A 19,466-nucleotide genomic window follows, 5' to 3' on the forward strand; every position below is an offset into this window, starting at 1 on the left:
ATTATCCATTTGTATAAGGCAAAAGTTTGGCCACACCTTGAGTACTGTGTATATGTCTGAAGGCCACATTTTAGGAAGGATGTAGAGTTGCTTGTTCGCGTACAGAGAAACGCAACAAGATTGGTGAGGGGAACGAAGGGGTTCTCTTACCAAGAAAGGCTTAAATTCTGGAAATTACAGCTGCTGGAGATTAGGCACTTGTGAGGTGATCTGATTGAGGTGTATAAGGCCTTGAATGGATGAGCACGCTGAATTCTGATGGGATTCTTCTGCTTGTTTAGGTTACGAACCTGCGGAGTCATAAAATCAAATTGAGGAAAGACAGTTGAAGAATTGATGTGCGGAAATTTGACTTTCTCGAGAGGGTGATTAATTGCTGGTACAAACTCTCATCTGTCGTTGGGGAAGTTGATAGCTTAAATAAATTCAAGGAGGATCTGAACGAACTTTTTGAAGGAATGGTTGTGTGAAATTGTTTTTTTTTTTTTTTTTTTGGCTAATGCTGTATAAGCTCATACGCTTGCTGTCTTAGATTACATGCCTCTATTACTACTACTACTAGAATTAGCCCTTTTCCATCGCCTGGAAAACATTGCACGCACTTTTTTGATTGCCTCATATTGGAAATTATTATTTTGCAGTCGACGTTTAACATTTATTTAAATGTAAATTTCCGCTGGACTCTTCCTATTATTCAGTGTAGCGGCTTGCCCGTTATCGCGTGGTCCCCCTATCGGGGAATCCTGAAAGTGTAAGCAAATTTCAAAGCAGTTGACGTTTTGTGTTCGGGCCCTGTTTCTGCCACTTTGATTGGTGCTAAATTAGTCCTGGGAGGGGCCGCGTGATTGGTTCTGTCTTTTCATTACTGTTGTAGTTGCGCAAATGAAAATTGCTGAGATAGACGTAAAGGCATAAAACGTGATGAGTAACCTGAAATGTTTTTGTTGGTGCTTTATCGTAATATTTGATCGCCGTTATGGTTTGGCTCATTTGTAGAGCTTCCGAAAGTATTTTGTGTTGTGATGGATGCTCGGTTTACGAAAGAAGCAGCTGTTATTGCTTAGCGTGTGTACAGTGCACATGGATCTCCCAAAAGTGATATGAATTGATACGGGCTTCTCATAATATTTTGCAAATATAATTGTCCTTTTAAACTGTCACTTAAGGATCGGAGGACGTAACAGGATCCGGAGTAGCTGTGGTGTGAGTACATCTGCATGCCTCGTACTTCATCGATCAAAATGTCTTCTACGATGAAGAAACAACTTTTGCGAGTGAAGCAAATAGCAGATCAGACATTTTTAAGGTATCGTTGTTTTCACCATTCTACTTACATACCATATATATAGATTTACACGTAGTATCGAATTCGAAAGATAGAAATAAAGTCCAACGGGTGTTTTAAGTTTTTTAACCAAAGAACAGCTTTCCTGCGTGTTAACTTGGTTTTGACATCTGACACACAATAGCCTAACTCTTGAGTTGATATGGTGTTAGAATACAAGTATATTCGTCTTATCCCAGTAACCTTGCAGCTATCGTTTGTATTGAACAGGTGGTCTGCTGAAGCAGCATCTTTCATGTTTTATGAAGCCAGCTTATTGTCAATATTAAGAGCCACTCTATAATTTCAGATATTAGTAATTTTGTTGCATTTTCTGCTTTAGCAGTGTATCTATTCCCATTGTTTCGGAGTATTCGTATGAATGTTGTGTTGTGAGAAGGGTGCAAATGTCACTTCGAACCCATATTCTGTCAGAAAAATGACAGGACATTTAACTGAGCACTGTTATATCGACTGCCATAAAAAAGAAAGTTATTATAAGCTCCTGCCACTGACTGGCTGTACGCCGGAGTGCACTATGCATCATTGTTAGTTAAGCTCAACGCTAAATATTAATATTGTTTTAAAGATTGAGTATTTTTTTGTACACAGGATTTCCAGCAAGGAGACGTACTGATTAAATGATTACAAAATTGGAATGCTAAAAAGATAAAAGAAAACTTATTTATCAACAAAAATATCAAGAAAAGATATCAACAGTGATATATAAACTATCTTTTACACCCCCCAAAATTAGATAGTTATATATTTTAGTATTGGAGATAATGACAATGAAAACTGAACATTTTAACAGAAATTAGAAATATGCATAAAAAAAAAAATATATATATATATATATATATATATATATATATATATGTATGTATGTATGTATGTAATATAAATATAATATATAAGGAATTTTTCAAAAATATTTGTGATGGTTCAACATAACATGAACATATTTTCAAAAATGCCTATAGACATTTGTGAACACGCTATAATGCCCAGTTATCGTGATGTCTGTAGGTTTATATAACAACTCAACTTCAAGTGTAGTAGTTGTCATGAAACTATATTTTTTGGATAGTTCTGACAGATTTGGTAGGCCATCCCAGGTTTCACCAAAACCAATTTGGCAAATATGGCAGACTTGTTCCTAGTATGCATAAGCTGTTTACTACCAACAAGTCTGCTTATTCTTCATTTATTTATATTATTTGCTAATTGAATATGCATAAAATGTTAGGTAACACATTACCTAACTTGTCCTTGGGATTTTTTTGATGGAAGTGACTAAACTTGTGAAGTCATAGCATGAAAGATGCTACTGTCATAACATTAGGCATATGGGACAAAATAGCAGTCTTACCAGGTTCTGATTATTTTCAGTTATGTTTCTAAGTTAATGCATCCTAAGAATATTTTCAAAATTCCTTACTAAAGCAAGGAAATACAGGATGTGTGGATTTTGATGTTTTCTCTACTAAATCTAGTTGGCCAGCTAATGTTGATGCTTCCTATTTTGAACTTGAAGAAAATGAAGAATCAGAAAGCCCCGGGGGAAGATGAAGTTACTGTAGAGTTGTTAAAATTGGGAGGAAGAGACATAACACAAAAACTGGCAAGGCTCTTCACAAAGTGCATTAGAAAAGGTGTGATGCCTAAGCAGTGGAATAATGCAATCATAGTTTTCTTGCATAAGAAAGGAGATAAATCAGAAATTGGAAATTATAGACCAATTAGCTTGTTATCCCATATCTACAAGTTGTTCACAAGGGTCATTACTAACAGATTAGAAAGAATACTTGATGAGAATCAACCGAAAGAGCAAGCTGGCTTTAGGACAGGATTCTCAACTATGGATCACCTTCATGTAATATCACAGCTAATGGAGAAAGCAAATGAATATAAAACACCATTATGCCTGGCATTTGTGGATTATGAAAAGGCATTTGACTCCATACAGCATAAGGCAATGTTTCGGGCACTGGAAAGACAAGGCATTGATACCCCATATATTATGATTTTGAAGAAAATATACGAGAGTGCTACCTCCTTTATTAGACTAGACAAAGACAGTTGGAAATTTAAAATTGAGAAAGGAGTTCGACAAGGAGACACAATATCTCCTAAGCTGTTTACTGCTGCCCTTGAGGAAGCTTTCAGAAGATTAGACTGGTTGCAGAAAGGAGTCAATGTGAACGGAGAGTACCTAAACCATTTGCGATTTGCAGATGACATTGTGGTCATAAGCCATGATCCCAAAGAATTAGAGGAAAATCTTAATCAGTTATGCACAGCTAGTAAGGATTTTGGACTAAAGATGAATATGGCTAAAACAAAAGTAATGATGAACAAGTATGCCACAGAAAGAGACATAATGATTGAAGGAGCAGTAATTGAAAAGGTGGAGTCATATACTTATCTGGGACAAGTTATTAGCTGTAATAATGATAAATGGCTGGAAGTCAAGAGAAGAATAAATTTTGGATGGATAGTATTCAGGAAATATAGTCACATACTGAAGAGCAATATCCCAGTTTGTCTGAAACGTAAAATAATGGACCAATGTATACTCCCCACCATGACTTATGGAAGTGAAACTTGGGCACTCACCAAAAGAATGGAAGAGAAGCTGAGAACCACACAGCGAAGAATGGAACGAATCATATTGGGAATAAGACTGTTAGATAAGAAGAGAAACACATGGATTAGGCAACAAACTCAAGTAAAGGACATTCTTATCAAAACTAAAGAACTAAAATGGTCTTCGGCAGGACACATAGCTCGAAGACATGATGACAGATGGACTAAGAAAATAACAGAATGGTATCCAAGAGGAGCTAGAAGAAAACCTGGAAGACAAAGGCGGAGATGGATAGATGAAATTCATGAGTTTGTGGGTAGTAAATGGATGTCCAGTGCTCAAAACAGAAGCAACTGGAAAGTTGCTGGAGAGGCCTTCATCCTGCAGTGGATTGAAAATGGCTGATGATGATGATTTTGAACTTAGCTAGTCACTGGTTTAATGGTGATAAAGAATAGTGTATGCAATGGCAGGTGGCTATAAAGTGTATTGAGCTCCATGGCACTGCCTCAATAACACTGAAAAATAAAATAAGATAAATTTTTTGTGTTCATTACTGATTTATATTTATTTTGTTTATTTAAATTATTTGTTCAACTCTTAAATTTACAAGCTCTCTTCAGTTCTGTAAGATTACGTAGTAATTCATTATAGCAGTTAGCCCTTTTTGCAAACAAAAAAAGTTTCTTATATCTACTCTACAACTATTCCTATATTTAAGAGTATGATCTCTGGTGTGCTACACGTGAATGAAACGATGTGTTTATCCTCCCCATTCATTAATTTATTGAACCTTTAAATATCTTAATTAATGTTCACTACAACTGACCAGTTTTTAATCTTTTTTTGTCTGTTTGAAGTGAAATCTCTCTCTCTCTCACACACACATGCACCCACACGCTCATCTTGAAATGAGTCATAGATCTGTATACAAGTTTGCTAAACTGGTATTCTGCAAAATGTTCACCAAAAATTAGCACTTGCCTACATGGAAATGCAAAATGCACTTTAAAATGAAAAGAAAACTCAGTAGAATCATCTGAGATTTGATTATCTGAACATTTTCTCTAAGTTTTTTAAGCTTTTATTGTTTGTTGTTAATTTCACTCAATTGTCACATGTATTTATGTGTAGAAACAAAACTATTACATGAATATAGTAAAAACATGATTCTATATTATATAAAGCATTACAAATGAACCAAAGAAGAGTACATTTCAACTGTGTCATATTCCTTGGCCTTGAAAGTTTTATTTGTGAACAGGTCATTCAAATGAAAACCACAAAACAAATGTTAAATGCACATAGTCCATAAACTGATGATAACCCTTCCGAAGAGTGCATGAGTCAATTGCAAGGCTGTGAATGGGTAGACAAGTTTAAGAATGATATTGAAAGGGTTTAGGATTTTCCTTGACTAAGAAAGCTATATTGTGTCATAACGCTACAAGTTGCAGTGGAAGTGCTCCCATGAGTTAAAGCAGTTGCAGTCCTTATTGAAGAAACTGTCAGCATGAAAGATATCAGTGTTGGTTCAGTGCATATTGAACCAACACTGATATCTTTCATGATATGCCACAACCAAGTGGGGAGGTACTAGGGTGCACAAATATAATTAAATAAATAAATCTTTATTGTGAAGTAGAGTTACAGCACAATATCCCATCACGGTGACGAACGCCAGGGGTTCACATATAGCAGTTAGAGAAAAGCAGAATAAGTACAACGTACAAATACAAAAGGCTACAAAATACCAATCACAAATGCAAAAGAAATACAAATACAGCATAAAAACACAGAGCTAGATACAAATACAGAAATAAATACAACTTAGCAATATATCAGGCTTCAAGAGCTTTGATAAAGTTGTGTCTGGCCTTCTTGTTACTTATTATTATGCTGTTGATGTCCACACGGTTGAGGGCAAAGTGTAAAGTGTTCATTGTCTAACGGCCCAAGGGGTTCCTCCCATCTCCGTGTTGTGTACTCTGTGAAACACAGAACACTGTGAAGGCCAGAGATTTTAAAAAGTGTAAGGTACATGTTTATGTTGTGTTGTTCCTCTGACCTTTTAGCCGTTGGGTCCCTAGTGGGACCTCCCGTTGCCCACACTTAACCCCGAGGAGGCAGGTCAGGCATAGAGGGATCGCATTAGAAGTAATTACTCTGGCAGGCCCTGCCACCTAATTTCCTAAGATTTCAGTGGCAAGGGCCTTAAAAAAAAAAAAAAAAAAAAAGTAATAAATGAATAAATCAATAAAAAAAAAAAAAATAAAAAAAAAATAATAAAAAAAAATAAATAAAAAAATAAAATAAATAAAAAATTACTAAAAATAATTAAAAAAATCAATAAATAAATAAGGGCAGCGAGCATCTGCTTGGGAAGAAATCTCTCAGTGAGTACAAGCCTGTTGTGGTGAGCCATAAGTGCTGGTACCGATCTTAGGCTTGGCTGTGGAATCCTCCAAGAGCAAGCATTCCAAATATTTGGAGATGATGTCTGGCCTGTTATGAGTTTGGCTGTGAACACCAGCCTCTTTTCCACGATCAGGAACTCATCCTCGGGATGTCGAGTGCTTGTGGTAACGGGAGGTAGCCGAAGTTCATTGGCCCATTTCAGTAACCAGTATTCAGCGGTGTACACCTGCTTGAGGTTTGTATGTGCAGCAGAGGCCCATATTTCTGCACCATAGAGAATGGTGGGGTAGACGGTGGAGTTCATGAACCTTTTAACAGGTGACAGGATGTCGGACTTGTAGCAGCTGCTGCTTTGAGATCCACCGTAGACGAGAAAATTTCGTACTGATTTTGTCGATCTGGTTGACAAAGGACATCTTTTGGTCAAACAGAACGTCAAGGTCTGTGTGCGAGGGTACGTTTGGTATTCATACCCCTGCGAGTGAAACGTTGAGTACTGTTGGCATGGATTTAAGGGAGAATATAACCTGAGCAGACTTCAGTGGGTTGATTTTTAGATTGAAGTTTGCCAGGTACAATTCTAGATCCTTAAGTTGGGAATTGATCCTGTTGCTGAGCTGAACGGGGTTGTCGCCAGGGTTAATTTGAGTCAGCAGTTTGAGGTCATCGGCATAGCATAGGAGACCATTTTTTGAGTTAGTAATGGGCACGATGATAGCTGTGAACAGGACACCAGATAGGACACCCCCCCCTACGGTACTCCAGCAGTAATGTCGCAGGATAGGGTGTGTTGTTGCCGATGAAGAATAAGTAGTCTGTGACAGAGAAGAGATTCCAAAAAGCACAGCATATTACCTCGAATGTGAAATTTCTCCTTAAGTAGGAGGAGCAAGGCCGGGATCGACACGGCATCAAAGGCTGCGCTTATGTTGAGATATGTGGTTGCTAGCTCAGCTCTTTGTTCGAATGCTGAGAGGATGCATTTTGTGGTGGCTGCCAAGTTAGTGATTGATGATTTTCCTGTGATGGCATAGTGGATTTCAGGTGGTTTCGTCTGGAGGATTTGTTGAGTAATTGTGGGTAGCAAAGCCTTTTCAAGAGTTTTTAACAGACAAGAAGGAACTAATCTGGGTCCGAACTGGCTGACGTTTGTGGCAAATTGGTTTTTAGGGATGGGGTACACTCTGTACTTATTCCATTGGGGTGGGAAATAATGCTCAGCGAGGCATCTATTGTAGATCGAGAGAAGAGGGGTCTATGATGAATGTGCTCAAGCATCTGATCATAAATTGCGGAATTCCATCCTCCCCAACAGTGGCTGTTGTGGGAAGGGAATTGATAGCACATATGAGCTCCTGTTTTGTGATCTGGATAGTCCCTAGGACATCTGAAGGGTTTTCATAGTCAGGCTGGACAACTGTAGATGGGACTGTGGTTGTATTTGAAAACCTGGCAATGTATTTGAGCCATTCTTGAGGATCAAGCATATGATTGAATCCACCATGTGGGGTATCATAGAATGGCTTTCCTTTCCTCAGAGTGCGGTTAAGATTTACTTGGATTGCAGCAGCTTTCTTTCGATTAAAGTGGGCCCTGGTGCGGGAAAATGCAATTCTGTCTTGACTGCCATTCGTAAGCTTCCATTTATCAGCAGTCCACCACGATCTGTAACGGGGAGTTACTGTTACTCGTTTAGTGGCAGCATAGTCGGTGACGGACTTAATCCAGTTAGACATGAGTGTCACTGCGAGGCTGAGGTCTCAGTCAATGAGGACATCCCAAGGAATGCAGGATGCTGCTTCTACACAGAGTTGAGGATTAAGGTATAAGGCAATGGTCAGGCCACACCTAGAGTACTGTATACAGGTATGGAAGCCTCATTTCAAGAAGGATGTAGAGCTGCTGGAACGAGTACAGAGAAGGGCAACAAGATTAGTGAATGGAACAAAGGGGTGCTCTTACGAAGAAAGGCTTAAGTTTTGCAAATTACAGTGTCTGGAGACTAGGCACCAACGAGGTGATCTGATAGAGGTGTATAAAGCATTGAATGGTTTGAGCATGCTCAATGCTGATGGGATTCTTCCTCTGCTCAGAATAATCACCTGAGAGGGCATAAATTCAAATTGAGGAAAGACAGATGTAGGATAGACGTGCGGAAATTTGCCTTTAGCCAGCGAGTGGTTGGTTGGTGGAACAGACTTCCATCCCTTGTCGTGGAAGTTGATAGACTAAATAAGTTTAAGGCTCAGCTGGACAGGTATTTTGAACGAACAGAGGGGTGAAGTGGAAGTGGTTTTTTTTTTTTTTTTTGGCTGATGCTGCATAAGCTTGCTTTCTTGCATCAAATGCCTCTACTAATGCTAAAGGTATTTAGGTGCTGAAACGTATTTGACTATTTTGTTGTCAGGGATGTGAAGTTTGGCACCTGCAATGACCGTGTCAAAACTATAGGCTGGTGATCGGACAGGAAGAATGTGATGGGATCGTCCTCAGCTGTGCATGGTGTTGAAGCAAAAGCGAGATCCAGTAGGTTCAATCCCCTGGTGGGGTTCTCATTGACCCGTGTCATGTCGATGGATTTGAAGAACTCACAGAGCCTGATAAAGAGGTGATGGCGGTTTGGAGGCAAATATACTTGCCTCAAACCGCCATCTTGAATAATAGTGGCTAATGCTGCAAGAAAGCAAGAACCTACACACTTTTTTTAAAGCTTCATAACTTGTTACTCCATTCTCACTTGTGTTACTTGCAATTTGTGTGTGCCGTGTTCTTTGTTATTGATTGCTTATCTTTTTACTTTTTTAAATTTTAACCCCCACCCACAAATGTCAATGAACAGAAATGTCAACTAGTTAGTATGTACATATTACAGTACGTATTAATTATTCCGATTATCACGTATATTCTTCCGATTTTCACGTATTTTTTAATTTGTAAGGTAATAAAATAAAAGGTAAATTTGTGCTTAATATATCTTTACTTTTATATTTTTATAGCCTGTGGATAATACTCCTCCTATTTTTGCTAATTAGAATCGCTGTTTAATAGAATTAAAATTCAATCACAAAAACGTGATCACAATGATCGGTGCTTACTACAATCGTATAGTGAACAGTACTTTGCTATGGTGACTCCGTATTTAACACGATTTGATTGTACAGTGAATCAGTGGTAAAGCAGGGGTCCATCGTATTTTTAACTTTTTTTACGTGAAACTTCGGATAATTGGAGCAGCCGCTTAATCGGGCCAAAATGTACTAGTCCCGATGTGTCCCAATTAACTGGAATCGACTGTACTTGCATTTCTCAGCCCATTGACCTGATTTTCCTAGGTTTTTTTTTTTTTTTTTTTTTTTGCAGCTAGCTCACCCTGATTACTGTCATTAACCACCCTGCCAACCTTTATATCAATGGTAAATGTAGACATTCAGCTTGATATAACTTCATCAGTATCATTAATAAATAGTGAAAACAACAGTGGGCAGCACTGAATGCTGGGGAGCTCCACTAATAACATTTAGTCCATGAAAAACAGTGGTTAACAAACCACTCTGTCTTCTAAGACTCTACCATCTATGACAGTAACTTTCCATGAATGCTGCATTGCTCCAGTCAGCAGTCTTTTATGTGCAACAGTTTCAAAAATTTATCTGAAATCCAAGTACATGATATCAAAATTACTTTTTTGCATCCATTTTCTTGGTCACTGCAACATAGTATTCAATCAGATTGGTTAGACAAGGCCACCCCATAACAAATCCATGGTGGCTGCAGTATAATTGCATTCCTGTCTAGATGGTCTTGCATTACTTCTTTAACCAGACTCCATTATTTTCCTTGGAACATGTTAAGCTAATGGGTTTGTAATTACTTATGTCACCTTTTGATCACCATTTATAAATTTGGGACATATTTGCACATCTCCATAGGTACCTCCCCTGAATCCAAGGATATTCTCATAATTATGGTTGAGGATTTGCTTACCTCCTTTGCTGCCTCCCTTAATATTAATATAATTGGTTAGATCCCATCCATTCCAGGTGTCTTTTTATGTTTAGCTTCAACAATTTCTCTTCCACTTTCCTTTCATTTGTTACAAATGATTTATCTCCCTATTACTGTTTATTAAACTTTTGGCATCCCCTTCCATAAAGAATTCCTACGTGTGAATGTAGATGCAAAATAGCTATTCAGTTTGTCAGCAACCTGAGCAGTATCATCCACAGTTAACCCATTAACGTCAAGTGGCCCAATGTGATTCACCTCTGTCTTTCTGTTGTTATGGGCCTATATGAGAGCTTGAAGGACAGGGTGGATGCCCTCGAAGGATCTAAATTGAGGAGCCCATCAAGCTCTCAGCTGCCCACATCAACGCCAGAGCTTGCACTTGGTCATCACGCAACACAGCGGCAACCCCCAAGGCAGAATGCACTGGTCCCACTGGAACTAGTAGTTGTTGGTGACTCTATTGTCAGGGAAACTGTGAACATGCTTTGTAAAAAGGATAGGTGAAACAGGACCAGGGTATGTCTGCCAGGGGCAAAGGTTGATGACGTAGAGCGGATATCATCTTTTAAGGCCACAAAAGGTGATATAGTTGTACACGTTGGCACTAATGATATTAAGAGTAGGAGACCGGCAGAATTACTTAACAAGTACAGGTCACTATTGAAAAAAAGCCGCGAATTAGGATTGAATTTGAAAGTGTCTGCAATTCTGCCCAGACATGATAGGAGGGAATATATGATGAGAGCTGTGTTCATGATTAAGCTTCACACCAGCCGGAAGATAAATAAATTCAATACTGTAACTAAAACACTTTATTTACTATAAAATAAATATAAAATAGATATATAATTACAATAAAAATAAATAACACTGATAAAATATATTAAAAACCTAGAAATTAAAAGCGATAAAATTTGCTGTAGCTTTTGGAGGCAGCAGTCTCCTTCCTCAGCAGCATATGTCTACTGTGCGGCACATCCTTAAATAGCAGATCCACGGCACATGTCACATGGTTCCACGGTTGGAATTTTCCATTTGCGGACCGGAAATGGCTCTGGAGCACGCTAGCTGAAACCATTCATCACGTCCAAGAACGACGGTTTCCAGGAGGGGTGTAGACGTCTACCCCTATCCCTATTAATAGTATTGCTAGCTGCCCCAATACATAAGCTCTCAAGCCATTTACGGTCTCAGAACTCCTGTGCATGATCTGTGATGACAGCATCCTCCGGGGAAATTTGATGTTGTTTCTCAATGGGAAACAACAATTATGGGAGGTCTGCTGTGGCAGAACATTTCTGGGAGAAACAACATCAAATTTCCCCGGACGATACTGTCATCACAGTTTGTGCACAGGGGTTCTGGGACTGTAAATGGCTTGTGAGCTTATGTATTGGGGCAGCTAGCAATACTATTAATAGGGATAGGGGGTGTACATTTATACCCCCTCCTGGAAACCGTCGTTCTTGGACTGATGAATGGTTTCAGCTAGCACGCTCCTGAGCCATTTCCGGTCCCGGTGCGCAAATGGAAAATTCCAACCGTGGAACTATGAGACGAGTGCTGTGGATCTGCTATTTAAGGATGTGCTGCACAGTAGACATATGCTGCTGAGGAAGGAGACTGCTGACTCCGAAAGCTACAGCAAATTTTATCGCTTTTAATTTCTAGGTTTTTAGTATATTTTATCAGTGTTATTTATTTTTATTGTAAATATATATCTATTTTATATTTATTTTATAGTAAATAAAGTTTTTAGTTAGAGTATTGAATTTATTTATCTTCCGGCTGGTGTAAAGCTTAATCATCAACATGAATTGTCCCAGCCGTGTAGGCCTATTTAGAGATATGATGAGAGCCTTGTCGATCAATTCGGCCCGGGAAAGATTGTGCAAGGCTCAAGGGGTAGAATATTTTTCAGCCTGGTCTGTACTTGTTAACAGAAGCGACTGCTTCTACAGGGATGGGATACATTTAAATAGAAAGGGTGCAAGAATATTTGCTGTTGCTATCGAGGCAGTGTTAGGTGAGTCGGAAAACTGCTAGCTTTGGGGGATACAAGGACTAATAGGCATACAAGGACATCAGGTGAAAGTGATTCTTGCACTGCTTTTATTGGAATGAGCAGCAGCCTGGAAAACAAGATGCAGGATATTTCAGAGACTGCTGGGAGTCCTTGCAGTACAAGTAAACACATGGGTTGTGTTAGGGTAGCTAAGAATGGGAACAGGTGCATGTATACTTGCGTGTACACCAATGCTAGGAGTTTGGTAAATAAATTTGATGAATTTGAGATATTGCTCAAAACATCAAAGGGAGATATTGTTGGGATATCAGAGACGTGGTGTCACACAGATATAAGGAATGTAGAACTGGAATTTGGGGAGTACAATGTGTACTGAATGAATAGACAGAATAGGAATGGAGGAGGGGTTATGCTATTAGTTAAGAAACACATAAAATCCAACGAAGTGAAGCTAGTCGACATTGCTGGACAGTTCAGTGTCGAGTCAGTTTGGTGTGACATAATCATTGGGAGATCAAAATTGAGAGTAGGAGTGTGCTATAGGCCTAATGACTCTGATGAGTATAATAAACTGTATAGGGAAATAGTGGGCTAGTAAATCAGAGAGTCTTATAATGGGGGATTTTAATTTCCCAGATATTGAATGGAATTTGTGGGTTGGTCACTCACACACAAGCAAGGCTTTTGTGGATTTATTGGATGATTGTTTTCTACATCAGCATGTTTGGGAGGCAACTAGAGGGAGTAATACTCTTGATCTGATTATCAGTAGTGATTCTTCATGCATTAAGAATCTGCAAATAAAGGAACCACTAGGTGGCAGTGATCACAGTGTGCTGAAGTGGGATTTACTCAAGGAGGTAACTACCATCAGGGGTAAAGAGAAGGGTTTTTGCTTTCATAAAGGCAGCTACGATGGTCTGAGACAGTATTTAAATTCTATACAGTGGGACCAACTGATGATGTTACCAATAGCAAATTCAAAATGGGAAGCATTCAAAGAACGTATCTTGGAAGCTACTAGGCTTTACATACCAACTAAGAAATATTGTTCAAGGTTTAGACATAAATGATGTCAGATGAACTAATGAAACATATGGCAGAGAAGAAAAATGCATGCGATACATATAAATTAACATGTGACACAGAAGCCTATGATAGATATAAGCTGATCTGTAACCAAGTTACAAAGGAGGTTAGGTAGGCGAAGGCAGATTACGAGAAATCTTTGGCAAAGGATGCAAAGAAAAAGAGCAAAGAGTTCTTTACTTATGTAAACTCTAGAAGGAAGGGGATGAATCAGATTGGTCCATTTGATATTGATGGTTCAACTGTAGATGATCCTGCTCAGGTAGCTAACAAACTAAATGAATATTTTGCATCGACATTCACACATGAGGAGTTATGCAGCGAGGGGAATGCCAGAGGTGTATTCAACTCTGGCAGTAAGCTAGATAATCTTGTAATTATTGGGAGTAAAGTGGAGGAGAAATTGTTGAAGATAAACACAAGAAAGGCACCTGGGGTGGATGGGATCTATCCAGTTATATTAAAGGAGACAGCAAATGAAGTAAGCAAACCCTTAGCCATAATTATGAGAGCTTCCTTGGACTCAGGGGGAGGTACCCATAGACTGGAGATGTGCAAATGTGACCCAAATTCACAAAGGAGGATCAAAGGCTGACACACGTAATTATAGACCTGTGACTTTAACTTCTGTTCCAGGAAAATTAATGGAGGCACTGGTTAAAGAAGCACTGCAGGATCATCTAGACAAGACTTCAGTTATAGCTCGGAAACAGCATGGTTTTGTTAAGGGAAAGTCTTGTCTGATCAATTTGATTGGATACTATGATGTTGTCACAAAGGAACTGGATGCAGGTAATAACTTTGGTATTATATATTTGGATCTTAGAAAGGTTTTAGATACTGTTGCACATGGAAGACTGCTTCACAAATTGGAGCAGTGTGGCATTGGAGGCAAATTGCTGCTATGGATAAAGGGATGGTTGAGGGGGAGAAGACAGAGAATGGTAATCAATTGACACTGCTCATTGTGGACTAATGTTATTAGTGGAGTCCCTCAGGGTTCAGTGTTGGGTCCATTATTGTTTTCTATATTTATAAATGATATTGATGATGGTATATCAAGCTTAATGTCCAAGTTTGCAGACGATACAAAGGTTGGCAGGGTTGTTAAGGACACTACTGACGCCATGCTGCTGCAACAGGATCTGGAAAGGATGGGCTGAGAGGTGGCAAATGAAGTTTAACATTGACAAATGTAAAGTACTACATATGGGGAAACAGCAACCTCAGAGCAACATATCAACTATGTAGTACTACACTGACAGTGGTAGAGAATGAAGAGGACCAGAGGCTAATTGTGCAGGCAGATATGAAGTTCTCTGAGCAGTGCAGATGGGCTGCAAGAGTAGCTCATGGTGTCTTGTGAATGATATACAGGAATTTTTCTAGCAGGGATAAGGAGGTGATTATTCCCTTGTATAAGGCAATGGTCTGGAGGCCTCATTTCAAGAAGGATATAGAGTTGCTGGAACGAGTACAGAGAAGGGCAACAAGATTAGTGAATGGAACAAAGGATTGCTCTTATGAAGAAAGGCTTAAGTTTTGCAAATTAGTGTCTGGAGACTAGGCACCTGCGAGATGATCTGATAGAGGTGTACAAAGCCTTGAATGGTTTGAGAATGCTCAATGCCGATGGGATTCTTCCTCTTGTTCAGAATAATCACCTGAGAGGGCATAAATTCAGATTGAAGAAAGACAGATGTAGGATAGATGTGCAGAAATTTGCCTTTAGCCAGTGGGTGGTTGGTTGGTGGGACAGACTTCCATCCCTTGTTGTGGAAGTTGATAGTCTAAATAAATTTAAAGCTCAGCTGGACAGGTATTTTGAACGAACGGAGGGGTGAAATGGAAGTGTTTTTTTTTTTTTTTTGGGTGATGCTGCATAAGCTTGCTTTCTTGCATCATATGCCTCTACTAATGCTAAGCATAGAAGTCTTTCCTGCTGCTGTATGCATTCTTTGCCAGAGACTTTTCATAATCTGCACTAGCTTGCCTAACATCATCTGTGACTTGATTACAGACTAATTTATATGTACCATAGGCTTCTGTACCACCTGATAATTTATATCATACATGCATTTTTCTTAACTGGCACATGTCTCAATAATTCATCTGACAACCATAGGTCTAAGCCTTGAACCACATTTCTTTGTTGGTTCTCAGGTTGCTGTATGTTCGAATAGAAGTTGTACAAAAATGACTTTCACCTCTGTCTGAATAACCATGGTCAAAGCATCATGTGACTACTAAACATGATGCTGTTGCGTTCTGTGAATGCCTCTGACCACATGGTTGTCCCAAAGTATAAACATGAAATTTATTTGTTGTAGTTAGTTGTACTTTGTGATGCTGTGAGCACTATAGGCTGCTTGGGATACATAACCAGAAATGAATCCTGGGTGCACTGTTCCATTTCACACCAGCGTCAAGTTGAGTGGCACCATACAGGTTCATTTTGACTGAAGAAAGTCTTGGAAAATTAATTCGCTGTATTCTGGGATCATAAAGAATGATTATGAAACAAGGAGAAAGTGATGAGCCACATATTTTTATGTGCTTCTGAGCCAGTTAAAGGAAGTTTAGTTGAAATATAAATGTTGTGATGTGCTGTCCCTCAACCAGACAGTAGTGCAGCATTGGAGGGACTTTGAAAAATGTAGTGAGAATTACGTTGAAGATTGATATGCTTATTTTCCTTTTTGTTTGTGAAATACAGCTTTTATTTAACTTTTGTGGTTTTCATTTCAGTATTCCCTTTGATTTAAATATGTATATTCCCCTGATTTAACTTTCCATGAACAGGAGCTTCATTAGCAGAGGCATATGATGTAAGAAAGCAAGCTTATACAGCATCAGCCAAAAAAAAAAAAAAAAAAAAAACTTCCCATTTCCTCCATCCATTCACTCCAAAAGTTTGTCCACTTCTTCCTTGAATTTATTTAAGCTATCAACTTGCACAATGACTGATGGAAGTTTGTTTGTTCCAGCAAACAACTACCTGCTGGCTAAAGGCAAATTTCCACTCATCTATTCTACAACTGTCTTTCCACAACTTGAGTTTATGCCCCGCAGGTTTGTAATGTGAGCAAGAGGAAGTATCCCATCAGCAATTGAGCCTGCTCAAACCATTCAAGGCCTTTGCCTCAATCAAATAACTCAGTAATTTCTACATTTCTGTCAACTTTAATGCATTCTTTGGACATTTAAAAGCAATGCACAAAATTGGACAAGACAAAGTGTGAGCTGCTCATTAGCTATACTGTATATTGTTTTTGTAACAGTTCAAGTTATCACTTATTTACAGATGAGGAAATACTGTTTACATTGAAATAATCTGAATTTGATGGAATTTGAAAACTAAGAGAACATTATGATGAATACATACCATGGAAACCAGCAGCCAGTTAAACATTTAAATCCCCTTCAGATTATTAAATTGGCCAAATTGCAAGAACTGTTGAATGAGAATCAGTTCATGTTTCACCTTGAAACAGGAAAAAGAAGACTGACAGAGAATTGGCAGTTATATTTAAGCTGTATTAAAGTATATAATGCATAATAATAAATGTAAATTACTGTAATTTTCTTCTTCTTTTTTTTTTTTTTTTTTTGTTTTGTTACCTCCCTTTTATATATAGATAGATGCATGCAGAATTGATTATGCAAGACACTATCTATCTGAAATTCCCTCGATTCCAATTGTTTCATGTAACTGGTGTTACGCTTCATATTCTGTACATCTGTACTAAAATTCTTGTTACATAAGTAATTTGAATTGTTTTGTTCTTAATCATTAAGGCAGTTTTCATTCAATCATTTTCAATACAAACTGTTGAATGCAAATGAATGAAAAGAAGTTAATACAGACTTTGGGTTCCACCAGAAGCCCATATACAGTGTTTTTCCACTTTCTTACCCATTCCAAAGTTTGTAATTCAAAAAAAAGGTTGAAAACACTGCTGTATATAATACTTAGGCCATAGCTTAACTAAGGAATGGAATAATCACCTTTTTATCCCTACTAGTACTAGCAAAATTCCGGTACACCACAGCTAAAACAGCATGTGCTGTTCTACCTGCCTGTCGAATTAAGATTTCTCTACACTCTTCAGAGATCTTCATGTTGGATCACATGTTTACTCCCAAATCATTTTCATTGTTAAGTTTGCTGCTTCCCAAGTAATAAGATAATCTGCAATTGCTATTACCCAAATGTAGAATCTTGCACTTCCTAATATTGTACCTGCCAGTTTCCAGACTAATTTAATAATTAATCTAGTTCTTATTGAAGCTGCACCTTGATGCCTATCATTTAGTATTTTTTTTTTTTTTATTAGTAGGGAACAAATGATTCAAGAAAACAAGCTTGTGTAGCATGAGCCAAAAGAAATTAAAAATAAATAACTACCCACCCATTTCATCTATACATATCTAGGAACAATTTGTTTGATCCTTCTTTAAATTTATTCAAACCACCCATTTTCATAACCAGATGCAAATTTGTTTCAATAGTCACTCTCTGACTGATAGCAAGTTTTTGCACATCTGTCCTTCAACCATTCTTTTTCAGTTTAAATTTGGATTCCCCTGTTAATGTTTTTTGTCTGAAAAAAGAGTGAATGCCATCAGCACTCCTGTCAGTTCTCTTTGCAGGTGCCTATTTTCCAGTTGATGAAATTTGCAGACATGGTCTTATAGTAAGAGTATCCTTTGCATCAGTAATCTTGAAATATGATGAGACAAGATCACCTCTTAACAAATCCATGCTGTGACTGCAATATAATTGCATTCCATTCTAGATGGTCCTGCATTACTTTTTTAACCAGTGACCCAATTATTTTCCCCTGAACAGAAGTTAAGCCAACTGGTTTGTAATTAATCAAGTTGCCTTTTGATCACCCCTTTGTGAATTAGATACATTCCTGCATCTCCAATCCATAGGGATCTCCCCTGAAGATGCTCTCATAATTATTGCTAAGGGTTTGATTATCCTTCCCCTTAATATAATTTGATAGATCCCATCCACTGCAGACACCTTTTTTTTTTATTTTTAGCTTCAACAATTTCTCTTTCATTTCCCTCTCAGTTATCACAAAATCATTTAGCTCCCTGTTAACATTTGATAAATTTCTGGTATCCCTGTCTCTAAAGAATTCCTTATGTTTGAATGTAAATGAAGAATACCTATTCAGTTTATCAGTATCCTTAGCAGGCTCATCAACAGTCAAATCATTGACATAGGTGGACCAATGTGATTTAACCCCTTCCTTCTACTGTTAATATAAACATGGTAGTCTTTGCTGATTTTCTTGCTATTCTTTGCCAGAGACTACTTCTTGTAACCAGTTACAGCTTGCTTAACTCCTTTGTGACTTGCTTACACACTACTTTATATCTACTATAGTCTTCTATATATGTTATAATTTATGCATTTTTCTTCTCTGCCACAAGTCTAATCAGTTCATCTGACATTAGCATTAATAGAGGCACATGATGCAAGAAAGCAAGCTTATACCACATCAGCCAAAAAAAAAAAAAAAAATCCCCTTCCCATTTCACTGATTCCATTCATTCCAAATGTTTGTCTAGTTCTGCCTTGAATTTATTTAAGCTATCAATTTCCACAGCAACAGATGGAAGACATCAGTCGTTGGCGAAACAGCAAAGAGTTCTTTAATCAGACATCCATTTAGCTCTAAGCCTTGAACAGTATTTCTTAGTTGTTATGAAAAGCTTAGTAGTTTCTGTGATTGTTTCCCTGAACCATCTTCTCCCACTGAACTGTCCCTTTATTAATATTAGCCATATTGTGCAAGGAAGCCTGAGGCTTATGCTGCACTAGCCAAAAAAAAAAAAAAAAAAATTGAATTACCCTGGAGTCCATGGAAACAACTTGCCCTTTATGCCATATTGCTACAATTTGTATAACAATCTTTTGTGTGCCACAGTATTAAAAGCTTTTCTAAAATCCAAATATATGATGTCAGAATTATTATTTTTTTTTCATTTAC

The 19,466-nt window shown here is 38.0% G+C and overlaps 1 protein-coding gene across 1 annotated transcript in view; it reads left to right on the forward strand.

Moving 5' to 3' along the window:
- Positions 1 to 899: 899 nt before the first annotated feature.
- Positions 900 to 19,466, forward strand: part of LOC150086342 (rho GTPase-activating protein 44-like) — a 412,704-nt gene continuing 394,137 nt past the window's right edge. Inside the window, exon 1 of the mRNA XM_090371315.1 lies at positions 900 to 1,306. Within this exon, the coding sequence (XP_090227441.1) occupies positions 1,218 to 1,306 (89 nt within the window). The 5' untranslated portion in view covers positions 900 to 1,217. The remainder of the gene's footprint in view (positions 1,307 to 19,466) is intronic.

The sequence above is a fragment of the Mastigoproctus giganteus genome, chromosome 4, assembly GCF_048544385.1.
Source record: "Mastigoproctus giganteus isolate SK-2022 chromosome 4, ASM4854438v1, whole genome shotgun sequence".
In the NCBI taxonomy this organism is placed as follows: domain Eukaryota; kingdom Metazoa; phylum Arthropoda; class Arachnida; order Uropygi; family Thelyphonidae; genus Mastigoproctus; species Mastigoproctus giganteus.